General features: G+C 43.2%; 1 protein-coding gene across 2 annotated transcripts in view; it reads right to left on the bottom strand.

Moving 5' to 3' along the window:
• Nucleotides 1-27725, bottom strand: part of fmnl1a (formin-like 1a) — a 45760-nt gene extending 18035 nt beyond the window's left edge. For both annotated transcript variants that reach the window (XM_035406258.1, XM_035406257.1), the window contains exons 1-7: nucleotides 26892-27725; nucleotides 11632-11715; nucleotides 4531-4614; nucleotides 3255-3328; nucleotides 2736-2819; nucleotides 1713-1856; nucleotides 237-345 (exon numbers count right to left, since the gene is read on the bottom strand). In XM_035406258.1, coding sequence (XP_035262149.1) covers nucleotides 237-345; nucleotides 1713-1856; nucleotides 2736-2819; nucleotides 3255-3328; nucleotides 4531-4614; nucleotides 11632-11715; nucleotides 26892-27050 — 738 coding nt within the window. In that variant the 5' untranslated portion in view covers nucleotides 27051-27725. The remainder of the gene's footprint in view (nucleotides 1-236; nucleotides 346-1712; nucleotides 1857-2735; nucleotides 2820-3254; nucleotides 3329-4530; nucleotides 4615-11631; nucleotides 11716-26891) is intronic.
• Between the last annotated feature and the right edge of the window lie 220 nt (nucleotides 27726-27945).

Below are 27945 nucleotides of genomic sequence, written 5' to 3'. Positions count from 1 at the left end.
TTGTGCCAGGACAGACTCAATTTCAGCATTTAAGTCTTCAATCTAATCAGGATCCCAAAGGACTTAACACCAAATTGCTTAGAGTGATTTTAAAGCGGGATTTAAAAAGCTAGCGCACTCACACTGCTAACACGCAATTTTCATAAAATTCTCTTACATTGTTTTTTGTGGTGACTCAGTAAGAGGATGGGTGCAGTTATCAGCAGTGCCCATGGGGGGCGCTGTGGAGTCTGTACCTGGTAATTCATGATGGCACGGAGGCACATGATGCAGACGTGCACGTCGTCTTTCTGGCTGACGATGCGAGAGTTCCGCAGAGCTTTCCTGCTGTGCAGGGAGTTAAACCTGACAGGAAAGCAACAGAGAGATCGAGAGAGAGAGACAGAGAGAGAGAGATAATTATAGTTATCAATGTGCCACAGCTTTCACAATTGTTTTATAAATGTTGTTCACGAAATACAACGTTAATAAACTGCAAATGCATAGTTGAGACGGGGAAGTACAGATCAGAAGAAATGATGTGACGGGAAAGGGGAGTGGAACAGGCAGTGTCTACTGAAAAAATGAAAACAATTAAGTGAGCTGTTACCATTGACCCACTGAGTATATCATTAATTGGTCAAATTTTAGGAATGCCTTAAGAAGTGCTCATCAGCAGCATTTGATAAAACAAACTGAGTCTATGCAGATGCTCAGATGAAGACTGTGCTGATGGAATGTGTGCATACTGGCCCCCGTCTTGACAATCGGCTCAGATCGACATCATGGACTTTTGTGAAGCAGTGGACGCTGAAATCTGTGCACCTTACGAGGTGCCTATTAGCTATTCACTTGTCACTTGAAAGTTGGAGTAAAATTAAAATAACTTGAAAGCCTACATAAGCTTTGTGGTTGCATTTTCAGTCTAAACTGACAGTGATCCTTCTTTCTGAGTGGTGAATTATTTCTCAAACAGAAAATCACTTTCCCCATTTCTAAGGCAGTAACCACTCCAGCACTTGTAATCCCAGTTATTTTTGCAGTGCTAATCATCAGTGGTTCATTAGACACAAGACTGCAGTTCTACTGCAAACAAGCCTTCTTATCTTTCTGCTTTAATCATTCCTGCTGCTCTCTTACATTGATCCAGTGGCTGTTGGACGTCAATCAGATGTACAACTGAGCTCAAGATCCGGTATGCCATTTCAAGGGGCATTGCCACGCCCCAAATCACTATTTAGTCCTTACGGTGCCGGTGTGTGTTGCCATGGCAGCAGTGTGGAGGCCACGCAGACATAGGCATGTGAACAGACTGCATTTAGCATTTAGCATGACTCTAAATGTGTGTTTACGTACGGGAGACAAAGACTAAGTAGAAAGCCCACATTCCTTGTGATGAAGTAAGAGCGCTTCCAGACACAGCTAACCTGAACAACATCTTGAAAAAACGAAACATTTGATTTGTCTTTTTATCTACAGTACTCATAAGCACCAAAAATTAAAAGTAAAAAAAAACTAAAAACAAAAATGCAGATAAACCTTAATCAAAGTTCAGCATTCTGCAACGTAATCTATAAAGGGTGGGTTTTAGTGCACTTTTTCTTTAACTTTAGACATTAGATTTAGATTTTTTGATTATTTGAGCATACTATTTTTTGACAGTTGATTAGCGTACTTAAAAGCAGGGTAATTGGTTTTATTGATGCAGGGACCAGTATCTCTGCTGCACTCACCGGACTGTCAGTGCACGAGCAGCCTTCGAGGCTCCATGGGTCGGTGAGTTGCTGGCACTCTTGCTCAAGTCTTCCACCGATTTATCCAGGGGTTTCCCTCTGTCTCCTGGCAGACCCCCATTATCCATACTCTCCATGTCATACCTACACACACACACACACACACACAGACACGCACACACACACACACACACATACACAGACACGCACACACACACATACACAGACGCACACACACACACACACACACACACACAGACACGCACACACACACACATACACAGACACGCACACACACACACACACACACACACACACAGACACGCACACACACACATACACAGACACGCACAGACACGCACACACACGCACGCATGGACCCATGGACGCGTGCACAGACGCAGGCATGCATGGACGCACGTGCACACACACACACACACACACACACACAGAATTAAAGTGTACAAAACTACAGAAGTAAAGTACCAGCTGACTTAATCCCATGAGCAGGGATACTCAAATCAGGCCTTGGAGGTCAGTAGTACTGCTGGTACACTGTAAAAAATGCCTGTGAATTTTATTGTATAAGTTTGTAAAATAGTGATGGTACAAAATTATAGAGAGCTCAAATGTAAATAATTGTGAAATACCATAACACATTTCACATTTTGATATACAGCCTGCTATTGTGTGCTTAATATATCATTACAATTATTTATCTGGTAAAATACTAGTAACTGGGCTGTAAAAGTTACTTTTTTTTTTACAGTGTAACCAAGGACTAATTCTGACCTGTGACACCAGGTGTGGGATCTTTCATCAATCAGTGACTTATGAATCAACTGACTATCAGGTAGGGAAAAAAGCCAGTGGCATTACAGGCATGAGGGCCAGATTTGAGGGAATTTGATTTTGGCACATGGGAATGGTTCGGAGTCAGAACACAGAACCCTGAAAATAACTTTTCGCTCTTTTTAAATAGACGTCTAGACTTGGGGGTGTGTGATCAAGCTCGGCACTCACGTGACGGCACATTGGGCAAAGGAAAGGTAATCCACCAGCACATCCAGCCCTTTGTTCTCCTCACTGAGGAACTCTTGTGCCCAGCTGAGGAAGAGCAAGAGCCGCAGTCAGACCACTTGTGTAGCCAGGAAAGGACCACACATTAACAACTAGCGTCCAATTAATTAATTAAGAAACAGTCTATGGACTTTAAGATTCCTCTTTTATTAACAATGAGTTACGTAGGTATTTGATCAAATCAAATTTAGGACAGCACTTTGAGATTTTAGTTTATCCAGGAAATAAACTGAAGAATGGCATAGTGTATGGTAATATTTCTAATTGAAATGTGCTGCCTCAACAATTAAAGTTGCATTTTAATGTCCTTCCTTTTCAGAAATATAATGCAGTGGGGGGACAGTGAGAAGGCTGAAAGAAGCAGACGAAGAAACAGACGTAGTAATGGGTACTGAGGTTAATTTGAGACAATAAAGTACGGGAGGATAACAGGAGAATGGATAGTTGCAATAAGGTCGTCACCCGATATGATTGGTCCGTAGGGAGATCTCAAGTTCTCTGAGGACCTGGGTTGACTCCTGGACGCGCCTCTTAAACTGACAGCAAAGGAGAACATGTAAATATAGACACGAGAAACACATTTTTAGCTTTGATATTTTAAATTATTTAACCCAGAGTGTACTATGTGTACCACTCAGATTTAAAGATTTTTATTTTAGTGAATGCACTTTAGATTCAGATGAAGAATCATCAGAATCATCAGTGCACTGTGTCACAGGTGCATAAACACCTTCAACAAATAAAAACCAGTTCAATTAATAATTTTATGAGCCAATTTTATCAAGATTTTTTACAATTGAAGGATTATGATAAAAAACCATATCCCTGACACAATGCCAGATATTTCTCTATGCCCTGATTAACAATATGATATGGGAAGCATGAGGTGGAGAACTTCCTAAACAGGCTTTACTAGCTTATATATTATCCAAATATAGCAGAACTTACTTAGTAGTTAGGTAGCCTGCATAGTGTGTGATTGGTGCTATTCAGAACTGCATCTCTATCAAACACACTCAATCGGTTTCATGTTTCAAAAACTGCAAAAACCAAGAAATGTGTTGACTACTTCTAGTGAACCTCAGTAGAACAATATTTTTAAACATAAGCTATTTATTATAACCTTTCATCGAACCATCCCCCATCAAACAAGAACACCACCAGTTCCATATGGTGCAACTCATTACCTGTTCTTCATGTTCTTTTTAAAAATTAAATCCTGCGAATAGCAGAAAATTACTAAAGAACTGAAAGTGGTTCACTCTTGAGACTTTAACTAAAAAGAACTTGGAATAAAAAGATAAAAAGTTTAGAGAAGAAACTAGAAATTGCAAAAAACTTGATTATAGTGAGAATAACACACCATGGACATGGTTTGTCAGTCTTGCACAGACTCAATTATAAGTGGGTGTAAATAAATCTCAGGAGATGAATTTGTGTGAGAGACGGTCCAAAGCCAACAGAGGCAACAGATGACAGCTAAATCAAATGAACCTGTTAAAAGCACTGCTTCCTGGGAGGATTAAAAGATGTTTTTATTTCTAAGAAGGCACTTAAAAATAAATCTGGAGTGAAACTGTTTCAACTCAGTTTTTTCTAAAGTTCAAATAATCTGTGATTAAAACTTCCTCAAGTCCGTGCAGCTATTAAACAAGTTTCTGTTCAGATAACATTGAGGCTGAGGTCTCTTTTGGTATGTTTGCTGTTTTGCGTGCCACTTGTGGTTAAGGATACTCACCTTGCGGCTGACCCCTCCTTGGTCCAGGTAACTCTTGAGCTTCAGCAGGTAAGCAGAAGGTGGGTTCTTTACCTGAAAGCGCTCCTATTAAGACAGGAGCACATACACAGGGAAAATGAGGACGTTCATACAGCTCTGCTGAACCTCTGGTGTTAGTACATGTTTTAATGCATCTGACCTACTTACGGTTACAAAGCTTTCAAACAGTGACTTCCCGGCCTTTTAAAATAGGAGGTCGCCATCTATTAAATAAAAGAGACTGAGTACTTTACCTTTGTGGTGAAGGCAGTAAATCATCATTTTCCATCATCAGTACGTAGCAGAATCAGTCATAATATGTGGTATTATTATGGTGTCAGGTTTATCAGTAGGTATATCAAAATTACCCTACATGCTGCAGAGCAGTGTTTCCCAAACTTGGGCCTGGGGAACCCCTGTAGATGCTGGTTTTCTTTCCAAACATAATCGCAATCCCAGAATTTTAACAAGATATTTAAATTGGGCTTGTTCTATGTTTCAAACAATTGCATAAAATAGGATACAAAATTCTTTGAATTTTTAATTATCTACTAGATGGTTAGTTTATGTGGCATGTACCCACACTTTCACCAATTAGGAACGTATTGATTCACCTCATCCTTTAGTTTGATCAGTTAAAACCCTTGTTACCTCTTTATGTAATTATTATTGCAATATAGCACATTAAGCACAATGGGAACATGGGACTTACATCATATTCCTCGTGGCATGCATGGCTATTTCTGACAAATGTGGCTTAAGAGGGTTAATAATCTCTCTAAACATGAAAAGCATCTAATTTAGAAAAAATGTACGGCTTGTTACAATTCTGGGATTACAGTACAATTGTGGTTGGATCAAAAACCAGCATGAAGAGTGGTCCTCCAGGACCGAGTTTGAGAACCACTGCTGTAGAGAATGGCTGCTCTGGATGTGCAAACATTATGCTATTAAAAGTGAATGTGACAAGTGATAAAGACACTTATATTATTGCATAAGTAATAACACTTACACTTATTATACACTTTATATAAATATAAATATAATTTCTTGTACATAATGCAATACATTGTTGTTTTATTTTTCTATGCCCTAATGCATCGAAGAAGAGGTGAGCAGAATCCTACAAACAACAGCTAAAGGCGACGCTAACAGACGGTCGCAGGCAATGACAACCATCATTGTTAGCTATGCGTCTGAGAGATTCGGCCACGTCGGAACGGGGAACAACAAGAAACCCTACAACAAAAACCGCAGCACTTCCAAAATACAACAATTGCGGTAGGAGCTGGGAACTCTCAAGAAGCAGTACAAGGGGGCCAGTGAAGAGGAATGCCAACCACTAGCAGAGCTGCGAGACATCCTGAGGAAAAAGCTCATAACTCTTTGCAGAGCATGGTGGCACAGAAGACGAGGAAAGGAAAGGGCCAAGAAGTGGACATCTTTCATTGCCAACCCCTTCGTCTTTACCAGAGACTGTAAAAAATATGGACAAAGCTACTGTGATGTCACCCATTGACTCTCCGTGGGTCTCTAAAACACGTTTTGAAGCTCAATGGCGGGCGCGGCCATGTTGTCGATTTGGAGCCAAAACCATAGAGTTAAGCGGTCTTGTGATTTTTACAATGTGATTGACAGTCCGGTGCAAAAAAGCCCATCAACCTGAACGAACGATTGCAGAACGAACTTGAGGCTAGCTGACTGTCTGCCGTTATGTTTTAAAATATATTATCAATTTTATTTTTTTAAATTTCCATCCGTGACTGTAGTGTGTCATGTAATCACGTTATATGTATGACATTAATAATACAATTATGTTCAGTTATCTTCAATTTATGTTTCTCAGCAAAGCGAATATGCTTAGCTAGCATATCAGCTTGCCAGTGAGCTAGATAGGCTATCCGTGGTTAGCTGACGCATTAGCATTAGCTGATGGTCAATCAATCAGAGATGTGTAGGCTACTGGTGATTTGACTAGGCTAACTGTCTGGTAGACCTGCTGTTAACCGAGCAAGTTATCGTTGTAGGTTTTCGCCATAGTCAGTTAATGAGCCAGTAACTGCTACTAGCTACTCCATCGCCGTTTGTGGTGTTCACTTGCTGGGTGCTGGTTCAGCTAGCGTAGCTGACCAATCGTTCGCAAGTCACTTTCTACCGAATAAAATTTAACACTGTCAGTGGTGATTAACAAATCTACCAAGTATTTTAATAACTGATCTGCAGGTGTGTAAATATGACAACGCACTTTGTACAGCAAGTTTTCCACCTGGTGCATGAAGACAAAAATAATGTACATTGAATTTCTAATTATTATTAGACTATTAGCCTATTATTTTTTTCTTGTAAATCATCAAAACCAACGGAGAAAAAAAAATGCTCTTGTTGGTCTCTTAAATGCTAAAAACATGCTCCTTTCTAAATGCCAGTCTTACAAAGATGGTTAATTTCGTTAAATTCTGTGTGTGTGATTTAATCGTGTGTTGTATGCTATTCAGCAAATAAACCTTAAGACTCTTAATTTGCTTCGTGAAACTGAAAATCTTGCAGTGTTTATCCCAAAATCGGGATTATAGTAGCTTTGTCACATGCGTGAAGCATGGCCCAGGTAGACATTTACGGAATGTACACGACTGAAAAGCCTTCAAACACGTTTGACAGATTGAATATTTGCAGCTTGGGGTTAGCTAGCTAGTCAAATGGCTTGATAGCCAAAGTTGCGAACTGTTTTAGCATAGGCTACTGGACTACCAAATATAGCAAGCTGATTACGCTTTCTGCCAACAAATTATTTGGTTAAGTAGGCTAAAGGAAATAGCAAAAATGACTCGGCTACCGAAAAACTTAAGAGGAGGATTATGGTCGTCTAGTGCAGCTGTCAATAGCACACGCCATAATGAAATCACTACGAAACGGGATGCCTGCATTTTCTGACTTCGCACAGGTGGACCATAGTCGGAGCCACAATGTGAAGGCCAAGAGGCGCCACCTCCCACCCCAGTGACCATAGGCTGTAGCCCTTACTGTAGCTTAGTCCTCCGCAGTAATCAAGAAGTGACGCAAACTGTACCTCATTAGTCCACAACAAATATTATAACAGTGCCCAAATGACACAATAAATCATGAAATCGACCCATGGACAGTCATAAGATGAATAAAATACACATATTGTGACTATTTGTTCTCATGAGAAAAAGTTATTGACTTTGTATTTTGACCACAACTTTGTATTTTGACCACAACTACGGTTGGCTCCAGTATAGGTGTTTTCATATCCGGTTTCCATGTAAGTCTACCGGATATGAAAACACCTATACTGGAGCCAAACGTAGTGGTGCTAGTGAGCAACCAGGAACAACAAGACCAGGAAATGAGCTTCAAAAACGAAGTCTGGTTCTGGCCGCTTAGTCTTTACCAAGAAGCTGCTTAGTGATAAGCGGAGCGGCCACCTCGAGCGCCCAGCGGATGAAGTAAACACCTTTCTTCGCAACACCCTGAGCGACCCTGCAAGAGAGCAGGAGCTTGGCCACAACAAAGCCCTGATAAGCCCAGCACTCCCAACAACTGAGTTCGACATGAAGGAACCAAGCTGGAAGGAAGTCCAGGAAGTTGCTAAGGCAGCAAGATCAGCCTTTGCCCCAGGGCCCAGCGGAGTACTGTACAGTGTGTATAAACGTTGTCCGAGACAGCAACTGTGGAAGATTCTGAGAGTGATCTGGCGGAGAGGAAAAGTCGCCAACCAGTGGAGGTGTGCCGAGGGTGTTTGGATCCCCAAGGACTCCAAAAACATCGAGCAGTTTAGAACGATCTCACTACTCAGCATAGAAGGCAAGATATCTCGGTGGCTGACAAAATTTCCTCCTAAAGAATAATTACATCGACACGTCAGTACAGAAAGGTGGGATCTTTGGAACACCTGGCTGTTTGGAGCATACAGGGGCAGTCATGCAGCTCTTAAGAGAAGCAAAGGAAGGCAAGGCAGATCTGGTGGTCCTGTGGTTGGACCTCGCGAACGCTTGCGGGTCCATACTGCACAAGCTGGTTGAGGAGGCTCTTCGAAGACACCATGTTCCCAGCAAGATCAATGACCTCATTTTGGATTACTATAAGTTACTTCTGGATCCACAACATCAGAGTGGTACAGGCTTGAGAAAGGAATTATACCTGGCTGCACCATCTCAGTCATCCTTTTCGCCCTCGCCATGAATATGGTGGTCAAGTCAGCAGAGGTGGACTGCCGAGGACCCGCACAAAACCAGCGGAGACCTTGAGGCCTAGCTTACCAAGGTTGACAAATCTGGGTTGCCTGGTCTTTTCGAGGCTTGGATATACCAGCATGCCATCCTGCCCAGGGTTTTATGGCCCCTGTTACTATATGATGTCCCTATGTCAACTGTAGAAGCCCTGGAGAAGAAGATCAGCAGCTATTTGCAGAGGTGGCTTGGCCTGCCAAGGAGCATAAGCAGTGCTGCTCTGTACAAATCCACTAACACCTTACAGCTCCCCTTCAGCGGCCTCTCGGAAGAATTTGTGGTGACACGAACAAGAGAAGCCATGCAGTACAGAGACTCCAGGGACCCTAAAGTAGCAGCAGCTGGCATTGAGGTCCGCACAGGCAGAAAGTGGAGCGCTGCCAGAGAGTTGCAGGTGGCAGAGGCACGGTTGAGGCAGAAGGCTCTTGTTGAAATGGTAGCAACAGTAGATTGTATATCAGGCCTGGGCTACTTTCCAAGCTGCCAGATTGGCAAGGCCAAAGGGAAGGAGCGACAAAATCTCCTCCAGGAAGAGGTGCGCGCAGGCGTAGAGGAGGTACGGATTAGCAAGATGGTGGGACTCAGTCAACAAGGAGCCTGGACAAGGTGGGAAAACATACTGCAGCGGAAGATCACTTAGTCAAATTTCTGGTGTGCGGACATTTGCCGCATCAGATTCCTGATCCAAGCTGTCTACGACACCTTACCAAGCCCGACAAACCTTCACACATGGGGCAAGAGTGAAACGCCTTCCTGCCCTCTGTGTGCTGGGAGAGGGTCCCTTCAGCATCTCCTCAGCAGCTGCCCCAAAGCCTTAGCCGACGGCTGCTACCACTGGCGCCATGACCAGGTGCTCAAGGCAGTTGCGGAAGCGGTCGCCACAGCCATTCAGTCCAGGAACACCACCCCAGGAAGAAAACCATCCCTTTTCTCAAAGCTGGAGAGAAGCCCTGTTCACTGCCACAGACAAGACCGTGCCTACTTTCCATAGCCCCAGACTGGCAGCTGAGAGTGGATCTTGGAAAACAACTAAAGTTCCCTGATCACATCGCACAAACAACACTCTGTCCAGACATGATCATCTTCTCAGATTCCACCAAGCAGGTGATCATGTGGGAACTGACAGTGCCCTGGGAAGAACACATGGAGGAGGCTCACGAGAGGAAACTTGCCAAATACCAGGAGCTGGTGAAGCAGTGCAGAAGCCGAGGCTGGCAGGCTCACTGCGAGCCAATTGAAGTGGGCAGCCTGGGGTTTGCGGGTGCTCACTCTGCAAAGCTCTGGCTGGGCTTGGAATCACTGGTGCAGCAAAGAGGGGGGCCATACGTTCCATCACTGAAGCCGCAGAGAAAGCCACTAGGTAGCTTTGAATAAAGAGGGCAGGCTTGTGGCTTGTTGCTGCTGGGATGCAAGCCGGGACTTGATCAACTCTGGCTGGGCCACCTGGGCGTGGGGGTCTGATGTTGAAAGACCCGAACCCCCCTATGACCCCAGGAACATCACTGATGATGCATCCCAGAGCATCCAAGAGATGTATCTTGCAACCGTTACCCTTGTTTAATCTCAGGCTAATTCAGTCTTTTCTCTATATTTCTATGAACAGCACAACAGCACACCTAATTAAAAAAAACAATTAACAGCTTGTTAAAATTCTGGGAATTCAATTGTGGTTGGAATGAAAACCTGAATAACAGTGGTCCCCAAGGACCACCAATTCAGTCTTTTCCCTGTATTTCTATTAACAGCACAAGGTGTCTCCAGGGCAGTTAATTTGATGTGTCGTCTTCACTAGGGTCTCTCATTTTGAATTTCAATTTTTTGGCTAAGTTGACTGGGACATTCTCAGCTCCGCATCCAAAGAGGTATGACAATAGTTTGCCACTTATTGGAGTAGTGTGAGGTAATATTGTGCTAGGACTGCATGGGAAATCCCCATTGGCTTGAATGAGCCCCTGCTGTGACAGAAACAGCACTTTTCTGTGCATTTCAGAATTCATGTGTGTCTCATTCTGAGAAGGCTATGATGTCAACGATACCTTGTGTGAGGGACAGAAGTGAGATAATGTGAGAAGTGTGAATTTACAAAGGAACAAGAGGAAACTGAAGCCAGTTTGTTGCTAAACAGGTTTTGGCTGCCATGGCTACATGTCCGTGGCAGTCACCACCATGCCTGCAGGAAGTTGGCTTGCTGTCATTGCCGTGGCCATGTGCAAAATAGTAAATGGACTGCATTTACAATTGATGCCTCTCATTCACACATTCACACACTCACACACCAACGGTGAAAGGCTGCCATGCAAGGTACCAATCAGTGCGTTGGGAGCAATTAGGGTTTAGGTGTCTTGCTCAGGGACACTTCGACACGCCCAGGGCGGGGATCTAACCGAAAACCCTCCGACTGCCAGACAACCGCTCTTACATCCTGAGCTATGTCGCCCCAATATTGATGAGATGTGTGGTTAAGCACAGGTGTGATGGTCTTACCCCTTTGCACATATGATACACGTGCTGTTACAATGGACCAATTCCAATTAATCGTTTACCAGAAGCCACAATGGAAACATTCCGTCAATGTCATATACAGTAATCAGTTCTTCTGATACACCATTGCACGTCAGAATGCAAGACAGACATTTTAAACATGGTATGTAAAAACATCAGGGTAGCACATGAATATGATTCTATTTCAAAGTGCAGGAGGTGGGGGAAGTCTTGAGATCCAGATGTCTGAACCATCCGCTGACCACAGTAAGACAGCTACATATTTTGGTCGTAAATGAGCTTTCCTAAACCTCTTCTTTAGATGTGCTGTACAAACAGATCGTGGCCTCACCTGATCACAGACCAGCTCCCACTTCTTCTCATTGTCATACTGACACAGGAGCTTCACTTTGTCTGGAGGCAGGTTCATGGAGTTCTGCGGAGAGGAAGTGAGAAGGGAATAAGAACAGGATGTCACCCCAATCCCAGCTCTGTTTCTGTAGTGTAGGAAAAATGTTTGATTGGATTTAAAAGTAAGCATTAGAAAACAGGCCATGTAGTAGATATTGACTTTTTATATCCAAACTAAACTTTCTTTGGGGTTCCTTTCAAAATTCTTCTTTACCTATTAATTTGCTTTGAATCTCCAATTTGATATATGCATATGACATTAAATTAAGTAAACATTTTCAGGTTTTCAGAGAATAATTGTAGGTGCCCTGTAAATGACTCCGGTGATCCTCTGTATACACACAATGCTGGTTACTATGATTATCTCTTCAATAATGTATCCCTCTCCCTGGAAGATATCATTAAGCAGAACACACAGAGGGGATAGTCCTGTCCTTTTACAATGCACCAGTGACTCATGTCATCATCGGCACTGGAGGTCATTACCGATCACATATTGTATTCCAGAAAGACCATTGTTGTTCTGATGGTATTGTCATTTGGTACAAAATTTACTGTTGCAAAAGACAGAACTTTGAGATCCCCTGTCAATCAAGTACTGTTGAAAACAACATTACAAGAGCTAGTATTAATTATTATTACTTTGTATTATAAGTATTTGTTTAACTGTTCAATTGTGCTATTGCTGTATAGCCTAATTACTGTGTTTTCAAAATGTGTTTTTAAATGTCATGAAAATAAAGCGACTGAAATTGAATTGAAACTGAGAATGAGAGAAATGTTCTCATGGCAAATGTGTTTCCTATATACTGCCCCACACATTTCACTGAACCTTTGTCTGTCTCTTCAGAGAGCAGTATCACTTCTCTCTGCCTGAAGACCATAATGGCATATACGATCCACCATTTCAAAAAGGTGATGTCATATCCCCTCAAAAGCCAGTTGTGAAATGTATAGCTGCACAGCAATCCAGACCAACAGATATGACTCAGAGTTTAGCTAGTTCGCTGGTAACTAATGGATACAACATAAACAAAGTATCCCTACTTAAAGGTAATGGTTGATACTGAAGTGAAATCATACCAAATTACAGTACTAGTAATCATTGCTATAATATTACCAACAACTGCACATGAAACTGTCTAGAAACTGTATCCCCAATGATATTACATTCTCTCTCAATGGCATTCATATTTGACATCTACCTGGTGGCAATTATGGGATTTCTAAGTGTCCTACTCAGATGTGGATGTCCATGGGAACAGTTACATAAATATATATGTTAAAATGTACAGGGTGAAATTGATGCAAACATCCAATGGGGTAACTTCGGGTAATTCACTGCTGGGAAATCAAATGAATAAAGCATCATTAAAATGTGTGAATGTACATCTGGATAACTTTTGGCAATAAATATAGTTGCATTTTTAATATCTCTCAGTGTATCTTGCTTCATCTTTAAGAAACATACTTTATATTGAATATAATATTCCAAAAATGTATTCAGTTTATAATTCTATCGTAGTTTTCCTTCCTAGGACAACACATTCATTGTTTGAATAAAATGACAATGTTAAAAATAACATGTTGAAGCCAGGTGCAACTAGCTATGACAGACTCAAGTGCCATACTGCTCTTCTGCTTTTTGATGAAACCACAAAAGGTGACAGGTGACACCAGGGTAAAAATAAGCCTTTGGAGGTACAGTAGCTCTGTTATTCCACTGCAATTACGTAAGCCACTTGCTATGCAAGTATTCTTTGCTCAGTCCAAAAAATCCTCTTCCATCTGCATTGCACTGCAGTCTCCTTGCCTCTGAGTGAAACAGCTTGCAATTCCTTCAGTGGTGACAGCGCAAGTTATGAATGAGTTACGCTGCAGTGCATGCCTCTCCTTCTGGGAAGTACGGCCACGCCCCCCTTCCCGCCAGATAAAGCACATTAGCACTGCCGGGTGTCCTATATTCCACCCCACAGGTATGGAAGAGACAATCTGCATTGATGCCGCCTCCGGCGCCAGCTCCCAAAAACGACGCCCCCACAACCCAGCAGCGCTAATTATAGATCTGCGTGCTCCTGCCGCTGCATGAAATTGGGGTAGGCGACAGGAGACTTTGACTCAAGGACAAAACACATCCCTTCGACGCCCCCCACCACCACCACCCCTCTGAGCCCAAACTCCTATTCTGTGAGTCCACTGTCTCATGTCCCAGTCAACGTTTGCTAAAGTCATTATCTCCAAGACCTACTTGAGCTGATATTCATAGACAAGTCCCTTAAAGTTGATGGATAGATTCTCTCTGGTTCTTGTCCTGTGATGTTTGTTACAGTGTTACTTTAGTACAGTGTAAGAAACCCCTCAGATACACTAAATGGCGCATCGAGGTTCCCTACTGTAAGAAACCTAAACTTGTCACGTTGAGGTCACCAACTGTAAGAAACCCCTCCGCAAACCAAACAGCGGATCTGCATGGTGAAAGAACAGGTGTAGTCTTACTTGGTGCTACTGGAAAGGGGATTAATTAAATGTCATCTCGATTATCTGACTCCAAAATAGTGTTTTATCTTGCATAAATACAATTGTGTTTCCTGCTATGACACTAGTGTATAGGCAAGTGACTACGGGGTGCAGATATCATGAGTTCTATGTTGAAATGAATGCAATTTATTGTACAATATGTTAATAATGTTACGTGCAGGTGCTTAATCTAACCCTCTGCATGTGATCTGTGCTTCTCCCTCTACCTGCGCTGCACCTTAACGAGCTGCTAATTTGGCAGACACCTTTTGTGGAGCAGTTTTGTGGCTGGTCCATGCACATTGATGCAGACTTTTGTGGCTTTGTTTGTGATTTTGTTTTTGGATGGGGAATGTTCTTTTTCTTTTATTTCTACATTTTCGTTGCAGGTTTTAGGCTAGAGAAGACTCACCATTTCTCGTTTTCATCTGGAGAAAGATGACTATTTGTTGCAGTCCAGGGTTAGTATTCATCTGTAGGCCCTGCTTTGGCCTGACCTGTTTTGTATAGCACCTGCAACTGTTTGTACATGAAAGTTTTGGGGTTTTGTTTTTGTGTGTCTATAACAAATGGTTGTTTATAGTATGTTGGGGGGGAAATTTCTTTTGCACTTTGTTTTGCTTTGGGCACAAGGGACTTTATGTTGTGTTCAAATCCGTGCAAGTCCTTGTTATTGAATTGTGGGTGGATTTGGGACATAACAACAATGACAATATACAATGGTGCAAAAATGTGTGTGGAGTTGAATGGCTATACAGATGCACTAATCTACCAACAACAATTATCTGAGTAGGCCAAGGGCAAAATGTCTTCAAATATATCTGTTATTTAAATGATATATGTTTGGGTTATTATAGATTTATAGTCAATGATTTCAAACCCACTCAATTTGATTGTTATACGGTATGTTCTTGTCATGAATCTGATGACATCCTGCCTTTATAAATCGATCCTGCGCGGCGATGAACAGTGTCCTCATTTATCAACCCCACTGGCCAACAAGGAGCCAGGAGAGGCCCCCTGCTTGGCCAATGATCAGCACAGGATTAAAAAACCACTTGTGATGCTGAATCGACTACACGAGTATTGTCTGCATCACAAGGTTTTACTGACATCATGGCTTCCAAGTGTTGTGGGTGATAATAATATTTTTCACTTCTCTGAGGAGTGTGTGAGTGGGATTGGTGCCAGGCATAGACTGATTTTTCGGGTCTTACGGTGTATATGTGCTAGTTGCACTTCAAGTCAGCTGGAGACCAGCGAGAATATTCCTGCTACCCATAGTGATGACTGGTTCCATTAAATTATTTTTGGGTGTGTAATGAACTGAATGAATCTCATTGTGTTATGAGGAAGTTTTGTGGGTTCCTCTTGGCACATGGGAAACATATCACCGCTTTACCACATTTATGAAGTTGTGGGTGGGAAGAATGGGGCTCACATGGGAAGTGGTGGGGTAAAGCCCCCCCCAACGCAAACACACACACACACACACACACACACACACACAGACCAGCATGTTTCCTGTCAGCAGAGCTGTGCCCCTCGCCCTTCGCCCTGGTTGTGCAAGACCCATGAGGACCACAGGTTTCGACATAGCACTTCCGACCACTGCTTCAGAGCAGTTTCACTCCAGGGGAAAGGGAAAACTGCAAAATGAGGGAGGGCCCAGTAACTGCAATAAACGCATATTGCGTTAAGCCAGCAACTTTTATTTCATCATAGACAAAATCTGTCAAAGACACGGTACTACAGTTCAGTTCACTGCACTGCATTTGTCAAAATGAGTGAAGCGTGTGTCACTTTAAGAGGCCTGGTAGCCCTCCAACGGTCTGAGTGAGGGGGGAGGACTGCACTAATCCTTAATTAGATAGTATCGATCGCTACACAGACACACGCACGCGCACACACATACACACATGCACACACGCACGCACGCACGCACACACACACACAAGCTAACACCAGGCACTTTTATAAATGAGCTGCCCCTCACACACAATCTCATATTTAGCCACATACTAGCACAGCCTACTTTACTCAAAAATGCTCATTCACTCACTCACATGACTCACTCACTCTTTCACTCTGAGATATATTGACTCGCTAATTCATTCACACATGTTCATCCATTCACTCACACATACAAACAAATCTATTCACTCACTAATACACAAACATGTTAATTTGGTCAGTCACTCACGTGCTGATAGACAAACACATTAGCTTACTGAATGACAGACTCATTCGCTCACTTGTACACAAGCACACATACGCTCGCTCAAAACAGGTGGTACGTTCTGTACCTGGGCCTGCCCTGCCCTGGGACCTTGATCAGGGCTGTGTGAGCTCTCGCCCCTGTGATTTGCTCCCACCCGTGACCGAGCCCTCCGCCTGACCCACGCCGTAACAGGGAGAGTGATGATGATGAAAGAGCCCTCGTGATTTGTGACCGCAACCTCCCCTGCCTACGCAGGACCAGGCAGTAGGGCATTAAAGGGGCGTTCTGTCACCACTCGAGGCTGCATCTCAGCATCCACAGCCTGATCTGTCGGAGAGAGAGAGATAGCCAGCTGTGCTGATGCCCAGCTCTGTCTCTCTCAGCGGTGTACAAAGCACAGTATATACAGTGAGCTCTATAATGTTTGGGGCAAAGACTTAAAAAAAACTTTTTTTAAAAAAAGCTCAGCGCTTCACAATTTTACATTTGAAACCAAACAATGCAGTTGTATGTTAAAGGGGAGATTCTCAGCTTTTATTGAAGGCATTTTTATACATTTTGGTATCTCCATGTAGAAATAGCAGCACTTTTTATACATAGTCCTCCCATTAAGTGTATTCCACTGTTGCAGCCTCCACAGAAATTTTGGTGGCATCCTCTGAATTGTGTTCAGGCTGCAAGTTCTAGTTTTCACACTGCAATTCACAAGCTGGGGAACCGGTCACCACTTCGTAGGACAGAACAACTGAAATGGGTGGAGCAGGTTGATCTCAGTCAGCAGAATCACTGTGAGCAAAAAGACAGGACAACCCAGGTGAAACTCTCCCTACCTGGGTGACGCTATGGCCAATGGAATGTTGGCTTGCAGTTGGTTTGCGTCATTACATGGAGCCTAAGTGCCTCACCCAGATACCCACCCAGGAGGCGTGCTGAAATCATTTTTAGCAGTTATGACACTCAAAGCTGCACTTCCTTGAGCACTGCAGCCCAACCAGAGGCAGTATTATGCACCTAGTATAAAGCCAATGCAACCCCTCAATTCAACAGTATAAGCTGCAGCCAAAGCACTTGTCAAATTAATTTTGGGATGAAACATCTCAGCTATTATGTAATGCTTCTAAGCCTAATTTTAGCAAGGTTATTTGAGCACCCATGAGAGAAAACTGCATTAAAAGGGCTGACTTGTGTATGTCATGTGTATGTGTGTGTGTGTGTGTGTGTGTGTGTGAACGGGTGCGTGTGCGTGTGTGTGTGTGCGTGTGTGCGTGTTTGTGTGTGTTTTTTTAAATTAAAATTTAAAATTAAGGCCTGGACTAGAAGACCTAGTGTCTTCTTTGCTTTTCAGTAATTCCCAATAGCGTGAGCACATTACTCCAAACAGATATTACTTTTGCAAAGCAGCTAACACAACCCTCAAAGCTGAACTGTGTTTGCCAAAATGACACAGTTCATTTGCAAAATGCCCGAAACATTGAATATATGTCACGAAATCAAATAAGCCTGGCAAAACAGCACAACTTGTCCTCTCACAGAAAGTTATTTCTATCAATTGTTACACAATGGCCCAATTAAATACTAATTACATTTTTCAATATACCCTATATCCATTTTTGATACTATAATTATAGTATGTAAAGCTGGAGTGCTAGAAAGTGGGTGTCACAACAAGGCATGGCCAAAATGGCAGACAACTGCATTACTGTTCATTCTTTCTACTTGATCAGCAGCATCAACGTTACATTGGATGCTTTCCCTCGCAATGCAACGAGAAGAAAAATCTCCTGCAGAAGAGCATCCCCCCCTGACAATCACTGGCTGTGAATGCCAGACAACCAGCATTCATTGCATCAAGGAGGGACATCTGGTGATGTGGGCAGTGGATGTTTAGCTTCCTCCTCCATGAAGAAAAGAATTCCTCTATATAATTTAGAAATGGAGAGTATGGAAGAAAAATCGTATCATCGCACATGAATGGACTCATAAATTCAATTGCCTGATGGGAGTGATGGAATGTCCCACTGTCCCATATGACTACAGTGTGGCATAAAAGGCCTCACCTTTCTCCTCTGGTGGCCCAATGCTGAGGAATATAATTAGACACTCTATGCTGTACATTAATAAGACCTACCCACTATTATGCAAATATTTAAAGTTTTTCACATTGCTGTCAATCATTGTTTATCCCGCCCATGATTCAGTGCTGTTGACTATCTCACAAAACCTGCCACATTTTTCAGTAATTTAAGTTTTAAAGTTATTCTTGACATGTAATGTTATGGTTTGGTGTCATAATGTTGGAGATTATATCCAGCTAGCCTTTGTTAGTGTACTGCTAGCTAGCCAGCTAGTTAACATCAAGAGTGTTCCCCCAGTCACACCACAAATGTTTTTTTAATTTATTTCTCAATCGTCTACAGTTATGTAAAAAATAAATAAATAAATAATTTCTACTTAAGCAATTAAGTGCTTGTTTATTTTCAAATGGTACAATTTGGGAAAGGTGATCATATTTCTTAAAAAACATAAGAGGAAATTATTAAAACCATAAGAGGAAAATATTAAAATTACATTTTGGCTGATTGCACAATTTTTCAGACTTGCCTTCCACTTTGAGCTACCGATCTGAGGAGATGTGTTTATTTGTCAGAACACTGGCACATTTACAGTTGCTCTTTGGGCAGTGATGTTCCATCCATGCCTCTTACACAGGCTATTGCACAAAACTCTGGGCCCTGTGCAAATGCAGTGTCTGTGGGCCCCCTTCCCAAAGCAAACCTTTAGTCCATACCTTGTGACCTTGTTTTTTATTTATTGAGTTCTGTGGTCACTGAAATTTATGTAAAATGTGTACAAACTGAAAAATAAACTCACTTTTTTTCTCTCATTTTTATTTATCAAGAAAAAAGGAGCCAAATAAAGGAGTCAACTCCTTTTTGCAAGACAGACTCTTAGCAATGTAAAGAGTGAACATTTTGTGACATTTTGATTGCTACAGCATTGTAATACACAGACACATGACACATGTAACAACTTACATCGTTTTAAAGCGATCGGACTGGACAGCACTAATACTAACCCAAGAGGACTATCAGTAAGACATGGAAGAAAAGTAAGATAGGCAAACCAAAATGCCAACAACCAGGCAGGTACTTAATTCATTTTAAAGAATCATTTTCATTCTCAAAATAACCACAATCAGTCAGTGTCTGCTACAGGGCAGCTGCAAATGTACCTCCATAAATAGTATCTGCACCTCCATTCTCAGCCCCTCTCCAAAACTACAGGAACCAGAACCAACAGTGCTGCAGCAGATATTTTTCGGGACAGTTTGTGGTTTTCTCTTCTGAAAAAGGAGGTAAAATCTGGCTGTTGGAAAAGGCAAACTGTGGTGAAGGGACAGCTTCTCTCCACATGTGCTGTCAGAAAGAGATAGGACAGGAAGGAAGCTTGTTTGCACTAACATGTGTGCGCACACAAACACACACACACACACACACACACATGCATGCAGCATGTGTCATCCATATGTATCAATGCCACCCTTTCTCAACAGGGTTGTCTTATCTCTACCATCATAATCCAGCCATTCAGTGGCTCAGCAGCTAGAATGCACGGACAATAACAGGATGATGACATGACACTTTAAAATGGAGCTCAGGCCACTGCTGTCAGCCTCGCGGCCAAAGAGAATGTGCATCTCCCACACCGGCCATTCTATGTGCGCATTCTCCACATTGCAGCCAAGCCCAGGGACCTACGACTCCTGACGCCAGCTATATTCCCCACATCAAGTACAGCAGGACCTGTCTGTTAATCTCTCTCACACACATACACACACACACACACGTGCGCACACACATATACACATATGTACACATACACACACACATCATACATATGTGCATACATACATTTTGTATTTTACAATTGATAATAAAACATATATATGCTTATGAAAGCAAGCCAAACTGACCTATTTTCCTTACTGTTATATGGCTGCACATTAACGAAAGAAACATTCCATTACATATCCACATATGTTTGCTGCTTGCAGATGAGCGCATTAGCGAATGCAGACAGCGTGATGTTCATCGAGCTAGGCGAGCGAGAGAGAGAGCGCCCGAAGGGGAGGCATCGACGCGCGGCTACGGCACACAGAGCCAGAGCTGTCGCTGTCAGCCCCATCCGACGCGCTATCGATCCGCCGGGACTGTGCCCGCGTGTGAGCCGGCAACACCCCGTGATCTGAGGCAGAAAACTTCCAGAACATTCACTCTTGATCCATCCAGTAGAGAATCCATACTTTTCCTCCATGACATAAATATCGCTGTCTGACTGACAGGCCGTGTGTGTTTTGTTGTAAGGTACGGGGCTTATAAGCCACAATAAAGTGTGTAGTGCAACCTCCAAAGAAAGGTAATAGGTGCTGACACCCTCAAGGTCAAACATGCTCCAGGTTAAATGCTGCCGTAGCCCAGGGTTCCATCTGCACTAACTTAACTTAGCAATTGAGTTTAGTCACCAGTTAGGGCATCACAGGTCTCACTACCCATAGTGACTATATTATAGTACCTGCCTTGATGGGTATTAGAATTAGCCTTTTTGACCGAAGAGAGAATCACATTCACACAAAGCATAGGGGGACGACAGACAGAATATTCATATGATGAACTCAACCTGTCTGTCTCAAATCCTAAAACACTGTGGCATAGCCAGCTTTTCCAGGGACACAGAAGGTGACTGCCTAAACAGACACGGGTTCATATCACGCGATGCTGCATTGTGAAAGGTAAAAAAAAAAAGCCAGCTAGTGTATGAGACCCGGGTGACACAGGACTATGTGTCACAAAAGCCTCATTGTGCACGGTAGTGCCATGGATACCTTCATGCTCCACAGAGCTGGAGCTGGCTGCCATACACCTGTCCCCATTTGAGCGGAACACACACGCAGACTCACACACACACAAACACGCAGACACACACACACACACATGCACAGTTGTACATACAGGCACACACACATAGACACACACATATGCACACATGCACATTTGTACACACAGGCACACACACAGACACACACATGCATACACACATACGCGCACATGCACATTTGTACACACAGGCACACACACAGACACTCACATGCACACACACAGACTCACACAGGCACACACACGGACACACATGCGCACACACAGACTCACACACATGCACACACACAGACTCACACATGCACACACACAGACTCACACACATGCAGATTATTTTCCATGAGGGCACAATTTATCACCACGCTGCAATTTATGTGAGACAACATCACTTCATATAATGTATGGGGAGTACGTTTACAGCAATTTTGCCACCTTTCAGCTCTGTCACCAGTTACTTCATCTGCTTATGACACTGTGCTGAGATACAAGGGTAAAAAATTGCAGATATGACCAAACAAATTGGATCCCCACAGCCACTGCAGGAGAAGCAAGAGAAAGTCCGTTTGAAAAAGAGGAACAACAACTTCACCTTTTGTACGGATCAAAATGACTGCAGGGGGAATGAAATAAGTGTGCAGACCTCAGCATACAAGCTTTGGGTCTGGTGTGGAGAAGGAACACAGAGGAAGACCAGTCTTTCTGCGATGGAGCCAGCATTAGCTCCACATTCTCCTTCGGTAAGCATCATAAAACTGAATATTTCTTTATCATTGAAGCACTCAATCTCCCGGCCCGCACTACGCAGCCTGTTTCCCAAACTGACCTGGGCGTGAGAGTTTTACTGCTGTAGTTTATGCTCCTCCCAGCTGCGCTCGACTGTACTGGGTATCCTGCATAACAACCAGGCTGCTCTGTATGCGGTGAACACGGCCTTTTTTGGTAGATTCGCTATGCGCAATCAGCAGCAGGGGAGGATGGGCCCGGGACGGAGGGATCCATCTTTGGCGTTTGACGCTCGCAACAGCGTGATGGAGCGGAAACCCCTGCTTCAGATGGGTGAGCATGTATGCTGTGTCAGAGGGGATACACGCTCCCCTCCCTGTACCCACACCAGCAGACACCTCATGCAGAGCTCCAGGGTAACCTGATTTGTCAGTCGGAGGGGGGGGTGGGGACGAGGTGGCAGGATGCATAGTAAATGCTTTTCCACTGTCGTAGACGTAGACTAATTAACCAGAATAACATTTAGAGCCCCCCCTCCAATCTGCCCTCACTATAGATCAGTCCTTTCACTGGTGTAAAGCTGCTGACTGCCCCCTGTTGCCACTACACTACTGAATTATGAAAATCCAATTCATTATACATACGCATAGAATGCAGTATAAGTCACAGTCATAAATTATCCATTCGGAGGTATAAAAATGAATACACGTGCGGTACATCGGAATCAATGGGGCCGCATTTCCCCAGTTTAGCCTGGGGGTATTATACAATTATTGGAATTGGTACAATTATTGTTTAGGGGTCCAAGGTCTGAAACTAAATGAGCTTTGACACGAGGAGCTCTGATGGATTCTTTCTAGTGGATTTCACAGCAGATACTCCCAGGGAACAGGAAAGTGCTGTCCCATTATGAGTGCATCGTGTGTGGCAAACTGGCAAGTAAGTGAGAGAAAGGTCAATTCTGAATGGCAAAGGACAATGCAGTCACAGACAAGGGCCCTACCAGGAAAGACTGAGCAGAACAAAGATTATAGTATTGGTCTGGTAGGTTCCAATACTTTGCTCTCTCTCATATCTAGCCAATTTGACACAAAAACATCAATAATAATAATAATAAGAAGAAGAAGAAGGAGAAGAAGAGAAGAAGAAGAAACACTGTCAAAATAAAATAATCTGAATTTTTTAGCTCTCAGTAAGTTACACACTCAGTGTTCAACCCCTGCTTGATAAGCTATAGTAAATCCCTGTCCTCTCCATCCTTTCACCATGTGTCTGTCTGACAGCTCATCCGGATATTCAAATAGTGTGACACTATTGGCCCCCGATTTCTGCTCATGACTATTGTTTCAGTAGGAGGTACTTACGCAAACATAGTGGGAAAATTCAGTTACATCTTAGCCAATCCTCCACAGGCTAGTTATATACTGCACATAATACTGCTGGCTGTGCCTTTCTTAGTTAACGTGAGGAATCTCTCAGGGTAAATAAAAGGAGACCTTCAAATTACTTTTCTATCATCTGCCTGTAAGCAGTTGCTGTTCAACTTTAGTGGAAAAATGCCATCATCATGAAATAGAGGAGGTCTTTGGTATCCAGATCATTATAATGAAGGAATAATAGAGACATACTTTTTCCAAAAGTGTGTGGAATGCATAGTGCCAACTGTAAAGTTTGTTGGAGGGAATTATGGTCTGGGGCTGTTTTTCATGGTTTTGGCTAGGCCCCTTAGTTCCAGTGAAGGGAAATCTTAATGCTACAACATACAATGACATTCTAGATAATTGTGCACTTCCAACTTTGTGGCAACACTTTCTGTTTCAGCATGACAATGCCCTCATGCACAAAGCAAGGTCCATAAAGAAATGATTTGCTGAATTTGGTGGGGAAGAACTTGACTGGCCTGCACAAAACCCTGATCTCTACACCATCAAAGACCTTTGGGATGAATTGGAATGCCAACTGCAAGACAAGCCTTATGCCCAACATCAGTGCCCAGCCTCAAAAATTCTCTTGTGGCTGAATGGAAGTGAATCCCCACAGTCATGTTCCAAAATTTTGTGAAAGCCTTCCCAGAAGAGTGGAGGCTGTTACAGCAGCAAAGAGGGTTCCAACTCCATATTAATGCCATGGTTTTGGAATGAGATGTGTACATACGGGTGTGATGTTCAGGTGTCCACATACTTTTGGAGAAGTAGTGAACTACACAAATACAAATTTGTTTTTGTAATTATAAAATTATACTTAATTACTAATAAATATACACATGTACATTTGTGTGTTTGTGTGTGTGCATGTGTGTGTGTGTGTGTGTGAGAGAGACAGAAACTGAACTTAATTTTATCTTCCTTTCTATCCAAAAACAAACTTCTACTCCATTACCTTGGAGGACACGAGCAGTTAAAATGATGCTGAAATGAAATGGAACCACTCCACATGACCCCACCATCTGGAGAAGAGTGATGCGGCTCAAATTTGTAACCGAATTTCATGCAAATCAGGATGCGTTTTCAGTTGGAGAGCCTGTTTTTCAGTGACACAGCTGTACTTTTGACAGCAGGACTCCAAGTTAGACAGGAAAGCTACAGAAGGGCAGAGAAAGGATATAAAAAGAACTAAATGATCCATTCATTTCACCAAAACATCACAGAATTAAAAAATATTTTTATTTTTTCAGACTTCTCGTGCCGGTGTCTCTAATGTTTCTCAACTTTCTAAACTCATCTCAGTATTTCAACTGAAATTAAATATTTTCAAAATGTAATTCAGAAGCAAATGGTTTACTCTATATCAGTGGTTCTCAACTCGGGCCAGAAAGGGCCAGTGAGGGTGCAGGCTTTTGTTCCAACCAAGCAGTTATACACTTGATTCTACTAATCAACCTTTTTTACTAAGGACCTTGATTAGTAGAATCAGGTGTGTAACTGCTTGGTTGGAACAAAAGCCTGCACCCACACCAGCCCTTTCTGGCCCAAGTTGAGAACCACTGCTCTATATCCTCAACCCACACACACACACACATGCAGATATACACCCCCACACACACCAGCTTAGACGCATATACTGCTAATCCCACCTGTTGTTTCTCATCCGGTGCCACCCCCACTCCACTAATAGCCCCATCTACAGCCACGTGCCCCACCGCTGTTAACTCTGACAGACAAATACAGGACAGGGATCTTCCCAAATAATTCAGTTAGACTCATCTGAGCTGCGGCGACTCACTTCTTCCTCTCAGCCTACCGAATGAATAGCTTCCACATGGTTGAATGACATGCAGGTGGGGAAGTGGTTTGCTATGGCACGATGCCCAGGAATTATTTCACACATATAAATGTGCCTGTGTGTGACATGCTGGTGAACTGTAAACGGAACATAAGAAACGTCTTTCTTCCCAGTGAACTGACTGGTCATCAAATACAATCGGCCACACTGGCAGCAGTTCCAGTACTGCGATTGGCTTAGTTCTAAACGGAACCATTCGTTAGACACGTTTACCATCCCCCCCCCCCCCTTCAGAGCTGAAGGAGAGGGGGAATTCAACTGACTTTCATAGCAAGTCATATCTGCTGCATGTGGATGTACATCAGTAACCACTGCAGCAAATGTACACTGAATTCTACTGACATCGAGGCAATAAAATATAAAGTCAAATAGGTAACATTCATGCAAAGTTTGCACTTGGTTCTGCTTAGCACTTTACATTAGAACTGAGAAGATTCACTCTATTAATACACAAATATGATGTAGGCATTTAAGCAAATGTCCATTCATTCCATCATTTGAATCAATGCAAAGCAACTTATACAGAAACAGAAAGGTGAAAATGTTATTCGCTTGGAGATCTATGGAGTCTATGGTGATAAGCTGCGGCCAGCTCGTGGTTTGCCTGCCTTTTAAAACATTCACTCTATGCTTTCAGAACTAGGCTTTTTTCATTAACTTCACGGTTTATGGTTGTAGGAAATAATTCCATTACTGCTCTCCTACATATCTCCGACATTTTTGTTCAAACAGAGGGAATTTTCTGTTAAAAACCCTTTTGTGAAAACAAGTCTGTGAAAAAAACAAAAACAACATTCCTAGAATAAATGAGTAGTACGACAATTAGTCCAACTTCATCAAGTCAAGAATAATTGTTTAATGAGGCTTTTTATCCATTTCTTCACTTGGAGGCAGAGTGCCTTGGTCTGTTTCCTTGGTGCCACAATTTTTTAGTCTATTTAAATTCCAGAGGCAGTTTTCTGTCAAGGGCTATTGTTCATAAGTATTTCATATTAGGTTAGCGTCATGCATTAGTCACATATTTTCAGGCAAAAGGTGTAACGAGAAAATCTAGTTGCAGAGAAAGTTTGGGTTCCAAACATTCCTTTGTAGAATACCAAATGTGTCCTGCAGAGGCAGTGAAATATTTTGCTTCTGTAGGTCCTTAGAAATGAGGTGTTTTGTTTAAGTTTACCGACTGAAAAATGTAGAAATCCCCTGTTTTCAAGCAAGCAGTGAGACAATGAATTTTCAGTACAATGCACATTTGAACTTATAAACAATATTATGAACACATAAACAAGCTTCTACTTTACACTATAATGCATCCATGTGCCCATGGTTACTCTGCTGATATTAAATGTCCATTGCGCCTTGATAACACTGGCCTAGGCACATACATGTTTGTGCTACCGCCGTATAATAGCGAAGCTCATTGGATATTTATAGGAAGTTTGATAGAACCACACCACCTCGTATGAGGGTACATGAAAGAATGTCTGAGTGTGTGTGTGTGTGTGTGCGTGTGTGTGGCCACACACTCACCAAGACCACATTGAAGCGCTCCTCCAGCTCCTCCTCGCCTGGCATAGGCAGTTTGGGGGGTGCAGGCTGCTTCTGCGGGGCCGCTGGGGTGAGGGAGCCCGCTGTGCTCTTGGACTCCCGCCCCAGGGGCAGGTCCATGCTCCCTGCTGCATTTCCCATGACCAGTAGTTCCCAAGCCCCGGTACTCCCCACCGCTTGCTCTGAGGTGTCACAAAGTTCCACAGAAGCACGTAGGCTGACCTCCCAGCCAACTCACAGACAAAAATCCACACGCGACAGCTGAAAAGGGACAAGGACGACGTGATTCCTCTCAGCCCCGTGCCACTGGCTCAGTGAGACACAGCATGGACGTCGTGGTAGCCTTTGACCCTTCAAAATATCCTTGACCCCAAAGTAACAGCCCAAGACAGAACCGCATCTTACCGGCGACACCCTAAACCCTCATCCTTTCCGCCGGGGAAGCAGGTGGTTAAAAAAAAACTGCCGAGAGCAAAAAGTTAGACCTGTCACAACACAGCCGCAGCGGGAGTTCCTCAGCCGCTCGACAGAGAGAGAAGAACTGGAGTGTGACACATTCACAGCAGCAAAAGCCGCAGAAAAAAAAGAAGGGGCCAGATGCTGGCTTCCTGTGCAGAAGAGAAACTCAGATGTGGACAGCAGACATGCTCCTGAGATGATGCCGGAGGTGAGAAGAGGTGCTATGGAGTCCAGGGTGATGGCCTCTCTCTCCTGATGGGTCTCCGCGTGTAGTGTTGGAGATGCTGAGCCCTGCAGGAGCCATACCGGATAGTGCAGCAAATGGGATGGGGCGGGGGGGGGGGAGCCGGAGAGGAGAGACAGGGATGCACAGCCACCTACAGTACTACTAGTGGAGACTGAATGCACACAGAACAGCACATGCAGCTCTGTCAGGGACAGAGGAGCTGGGAGATCATGTGGCTGCTGGGTCTTAGTGCCCTCTGAGTGAGAGAGGGAGAGTTGTGTTGGAGGAGGGGGGTAAATCCTGTGTACAGGTCCAGTTTAAGAATTCCAAAAAACAACATTTTCTTCTGTC

This window comes from Anguilla anguilla, chromosome 2 (assembly GCF_013347855.1).
Source record: "Anguilla anguilla isolate fAngAng1 chromosome 2, fAngAng1.pri, whole genome shotgun sequence".
Lineage (NCBI taxonomy): Eukaryota > Metazoa > Chordata > Actinopteri > Anguilliformes > Anguillidae > Anguilla > Anguilla anguilla.
This window is presented reverse-complemented; position numbering and strand designations above follow the sequence as displayed.